The 5006-nt window shown below is 39.6% G+C and overlaps 1 protein-coding gene across 1 annotated transcript; it reads left to right on the top strand.

The window, feature by feature from the left end:
* The first annotated feature begins 536 nt into the window (after positions 1–536).
* Positions 537–2847, top strand: LOC112435103 (ATP-dependent RNA helicase DDX54-like). The gene is made up of 6 exons (XM_024803018.2): positions 537–741; positions 1270–1418; positions 1509–1622; positions 1712–1822; positions 1938–2029; positions 2185–2847. Exons 1-5 carry the CDS (start codon positions 691–693, stop codon positions 1948–1950), a joined length of 438 nt encoding a protein of 145 aa, XP_024658786.1. The 5' UTR covers positions 537–690; the 3' UTR covers positions 1951–2029; positions 2185–2847.
* The last annotated feature ends 2159 nt before the right edge of the window (positions 2848–5006 follow it).

Raw genomic sequence — 5006 nt, 5'->3', positions numbered from 1 at the left:
AATATTTATGTCGGGCTGGCGTTTTTGTCTTTCTTCCAGGTTCTTATTTTGCGCTTCCATCTGTCTACACTTCTCCTCCAGTTGAAGTTTCTCTTCTTCAATCTGTTGAATTTTATTCTGGAGATGGTAGTTTTCCTTCTTACTGTCATGTAATGCCCTTTGGACGGCTAAGAGGTCATTTGGGGAAATTGGCCGGCCACGACAGGAAGGAGAAGCGGCGTAATCTTTTTGCCTTGGTTGGTGTCTTGTTGGATACATGTTGAAGGTTGTACACGACAACTCTGAAAAGGTTTCCAAAAGTTTCTGTGGTGAACGTGTGAAGGCTGCAAACACAAATGCTGCGAAGACACGAACTAAAAAACTGCTGTGTGTCACCCCTGTTTAAGGAAAAACTTCAAAGGATCGTGTAGTGACATCATAACTCCGTGAGCCAATGAGATTGTCATGTGACATTTTGGAATGGGGATATTTTTTTTTAAACCGTTTTCAAATTTAACTTAATATTTGACTGTTTCTTAACTGACCTGTTTAGCTGATTAAGAAATGAATTGAAACGAGCATCACTAACGTTATATAACAGACAACAGAAAAAAAACAGTTTTTTTTCTAAGTAATAGAGGTATAATACATTTTTTAAATTTTTTTTTAAATTATCCTACTTTTTATAAGAGGGAACATTATTTAAAGAATATGTATTTAATTGGAAAACTCTCTATTCGTCTAAAGGCTATAACAAGAAAGGTGAGCTTCCTGCTCAAAAATGAAATGACCAAAATAAATGGAGCATTTCTCTGCAATTACAAACTCTGTGTAAACAATCTTGGTTTCAAAATAAGGCTAATGCTGGTGAGATGTCATCACAGGTGTAAATATTACTGCAGATGTTACTATGTCAAAGTTTCACAACTGTCTTATGTTTATTTATGTAGGCAAGACCTACTTTTCACTTTTTTGCTTTGCTATATGTTCTTGAGTGTATTAGTTTGCCAGCAGCACGAACATGTACTAGTGTCAATAATAATAGTACGGTGGATTAGAAAACCTGCTCACAAGTTGAATAAACATCCAGGATTGTTTCATCATTTTCATTCAAAACCAATATTTGAGTCAAAATGAGAAAGTTGTTTGTGCTGTCTGATGAAGAAGAAGCAAAATAAAGTGCAGTTTTGATGTAGATGATGTTGTATACAAACTAGAAGAGGAAGATAGTAGGATCTCTGTATCATGCTTTGTCACTTTGTACCATGTAATTCTTTCTATTTCCACCAGGGGGTGTTTTCAGAGGTGGTAGGTGGTAAAAGAAGAGGTCAGCAGGAAGATGGCGAAGAGCGACCAAAGACCAAGAAAAAGAGGCAGTCAGGCAAAGATGAAGAGTATTATATCCCTTACAGACCTAAAGACTTTGACTCTGAGAGAGGGTGAGGCATTAAACTGTTGCATCTGTTTCTTTAAAAAATGTGAATGGCTTTGTGTTTTATGCTGTTTTGTCCTGTGTTATGCGTCGACAGGTTGAGTCTCGGTGGAGAGGGCAGTGCTTTTGAACAGCAGGCCTCTTCAGCTGTCCTTGATCTCATGGGAGATGAAGGCGATCGCCTTAACCAGCAGAAGAAAATGATGAAATGGTACAAATTTCCCTATGTTTGACTCAGTATCCACCAAATGGTCATTTCAAACTATAATTTAAAGTCTTTTTTCCCCCTTCTTTTTTTAGGGACCGTAAGAGGAAGCGTTTTGTGAGAGAAACGGGAAAAGAAGACCAGAAGAAGAAGATCAAAACAGACAGCGGTCAGGTTATCAGTAACAAGAAGAACAGGAAGAACTTGTATCCTTCCAACAAAAAGCTTCTCTGTGTGCTGCTCTCAATGACCCTCTTCTCTACTCCTATGACAATATTAAGCTGTACTGTGAAGATGTTGTATCACTTGACAACATGTCAGTTATGAGGAGTGAAGGAAAAAATACAAGATTGATGATACAGGATCTGGATCAGATGGAGAAACAGGCGGAGGAGGCAGGAAGCCAGCAAGAGGTAGGAAGGCATCAAAATGAATAGCACAAACATGTTAAATATAGAACATCAGCCACCATGTTTTAACTCAACTCTAAAGGTAAATACTTCAAGTCCCTCTTCCAGCCTTGCGAGCTATAACCTCCAACCTCTTTGTTGTGTCGTGCCTCTCCCAGGTCGTGGCCGTGGCCGACGAGGTCCAAACGTACAGAGCTCCGGTGACCACAAAGCACGCTCGGAGCTGAAAACAAAGGATCAGATCATGAAGCAGCGCAAGAAAAAGCAGAAGCACCAGTTCCTGCAGGGCGGGGGGATGAGGAAGCTCCGCTCCAAGAACAAAAAGTTAAAAGTTAAAAAGTCAGGTTTTGGAAGGGGTGGCCATAAGAAAGGCAAGCTGAGGAAGAAACTGGGAGGAGGACAGAGGGTTGATGGTGTGGAGGACATCACGAGGAACTGGGTGATAAGCGTCAGAATCATCTGAGAACATCACCAAAGATTTTCCTGGCGCTTTGTGTGACTGTAGATTAAGGAGAAAATCATTTGTGAATCTTTACACTGCAGAAATGCACGTCACTTCTTCCTTGATGGCCTGCTGAACTCTGCGTTTGCCACAGAGTTATGTTTAATTATGATCCACTAACCTGGATTTACTACTTGTAAGCATGTTGGCAGTCTAATAAAAGTGTTTTGGAGTACTGAAATATGTCTTATCAAAATGGTAAAATACAGATATTAAATATTGTGTGCTTAATTTGCAGTTAGTTTCAAAAATCGTCTCGCCCATCTTTTCTTAAAATAAGAGGTGCTCTATAAAAATGACATTAAATTCTGTAAACGTGCTCTATTTGCAATTATTTATCATTACTGTTGTCCAAGTGGTCTCATTTCAAAGTTGAAAGCGAGCATCGGAACGGGCAAGAAAGGCGACTTTTAATTGACTTTGAATGTGTTGTGGTTACTGATATCAGATGGGCTGGGTTGAGAAACTGGCTTAGAATTCCTCTTGCCTTCAGCATGGCCACGCCCCTCTGACTTCTGCAATCAACAAGGCATTTTTACCCAGGGAAATGTTTATTTCGCTTTTCAGTTTGGACTGTTCTCTGTAAATTCCTGAGAAAATTTGAGAAGATCAGGAGTGTCTGAAAAACGTAAAACAGCCCATCTGTCACCAACAGCAATGCTGCCTTCAAAGTCACTTAAATCACCCTTTTTTTTTTCTGGCATGTGATTGGCTGATTAGATATTTGCATTCACAAGCAGCTGAATAGGTTAGTGCAGGGGTCAGCAACCTGCGGCTCTTTAGTCCTTTTAGTGCGGCTCTGCGTGGTTTGGGAAAATAAATTATTTTTTTAAGTAATTAGCTGAAGTGTATTTTATTTATGTTAGTTCTTTTTTAACTTGTAGTTCTAAATTGGAAGATTACTGTGATATTGAAATATAAATATAAAATTATATTCTATTACAGTTTTTTCTGAATGCCTAAGCACATTTTTTGTAACTATTGGCTAATTTTGCAAAACTCTTCACACAAATAAGAAAACCTGTCACCCAATAATCAAAACATTGTAGTTCTCTTGCAAAAGCAAACACAGCTAGATTAACTCTTCACACCTTCGTAAAAATGGTGTTTCCGTATCAAACAGTACACACAAGCCATCATCTACTAAGCACACAATGCGCCAACTGCACACTGATGGTATGAATACAAAACACATCTGGCTTTTGCTTTCTCTGTGCACAAGGTAGGCTATGTCAGTTTGAGCTCATACTTCTGTCATAGATCCATAAGCATAGAGGGATCCAAACTTCAAGTACTGGTGTACTTGAAACACATCAAAACAAACACAAGTGTTCATTTCCAAGTATAGGATTATTTGCAATCGCCATAATGACTATATGGGTTACTTGGTCTGCAGTGAACATGCTTCCTCTGCCCCCAGCATCTGGTCATCTAGCAATTCTGTAAAGTAACAATTTCAGTATTTTTACATCAATGGTATTGGTGTGTTTCTCATTGGCATATGGCAGTGCTACAAATCTTTGTGCGAAGTGACTGTACTAACCGATTCTCATTTCAAGATGTCCTTATGGTACTTGCTACAGTGTAGCGGCTCGAGTTAGGCTGGACCCGTTGGCCAGCTACCCTCAGGGTCATTCCACGGTTGATTACATGGTTGATTACATGGTCCACTATTGTCATCAGCAATTCTATTTCTTACTCTTCCTACCCTTCCTCTCCCCCCTCCTCATCTTCCTCTCCTCCCTCCTCGTCTTCCTCTTGCTCCTCCTTGTCCTTGTCGTCCTCTTCATCCTACTTCTTCACCTCCACGTCCTCTTCCTCGGCCTCCTCTACTTCTCACTCTTTCTGCTCCCTCCATTGTACTCCGCACACACAGCTTACCTGTATTATAGTGCTTAGGCTGATTGCAAAGTGAACTAATTATCTAAAAAAGTTTTCACATGTGAAAGTGTGCCAGACAGTTGGCAAATTAGTGTTAATGATAGCCATACATGTGTATACTTTTGCTAGGAGTGTGTTGGAAATTTGGTAATTGAGTGTTGTGCAGTGAATTGTGCCTACCGTTTTGCAAAGTGTGTGTTACAAAATTGCAAACTGAGTGCAAAGCAGTTTATGTGCTTTTAGTTTTGCAAACTCAGTGAGTGGTTTTGCTATAAGTCTGAATAGTTTTAGAGATTGTGCTACAGGAATCACAGTTAGGGTTTAAGCATTCAGAAAAAACTGTAAGTTTAGAGGTTTACACATCACATCATTATAATCATTGAGCCTGTCTGACTTTAATCGTCCACTTGATGGCGCAGTAGAGCCAATGAATCGTCACAATGCTTCGAACCATGAGTCGACCAGTTGGATGGAAAGCTTCAGTTCATCACAAGGCTTCATCTCACCATCACTAATGAAAGCTCTTATAATTTGGCTGCTATTAGAGACCATTGATTTAGTCTCTCTTTGGTTACTACGTGGATCTTTTTTCAGACA

The sequence above is a fragment of the Maylandia zebra genome, linkage group LG12, assembly GCF_041146795.1.
Source record: "Maylandia zebra isolate NMK-2024a linkage group LG12, Mzebra_GT3a, whole genome shotgun sequence".
Taxonomy (NCBI): Eukaryota; Metazoa; Chordata; class Actinopteri; order Cichliformes; family Cichlidae; genus Maylandia; species Maylandia zebra.
The sequence above is the reverse complement of the archived record's forward strand: the minus strand, read 5'-3'. Positions and strand labels throughout refer to the sequence as shown.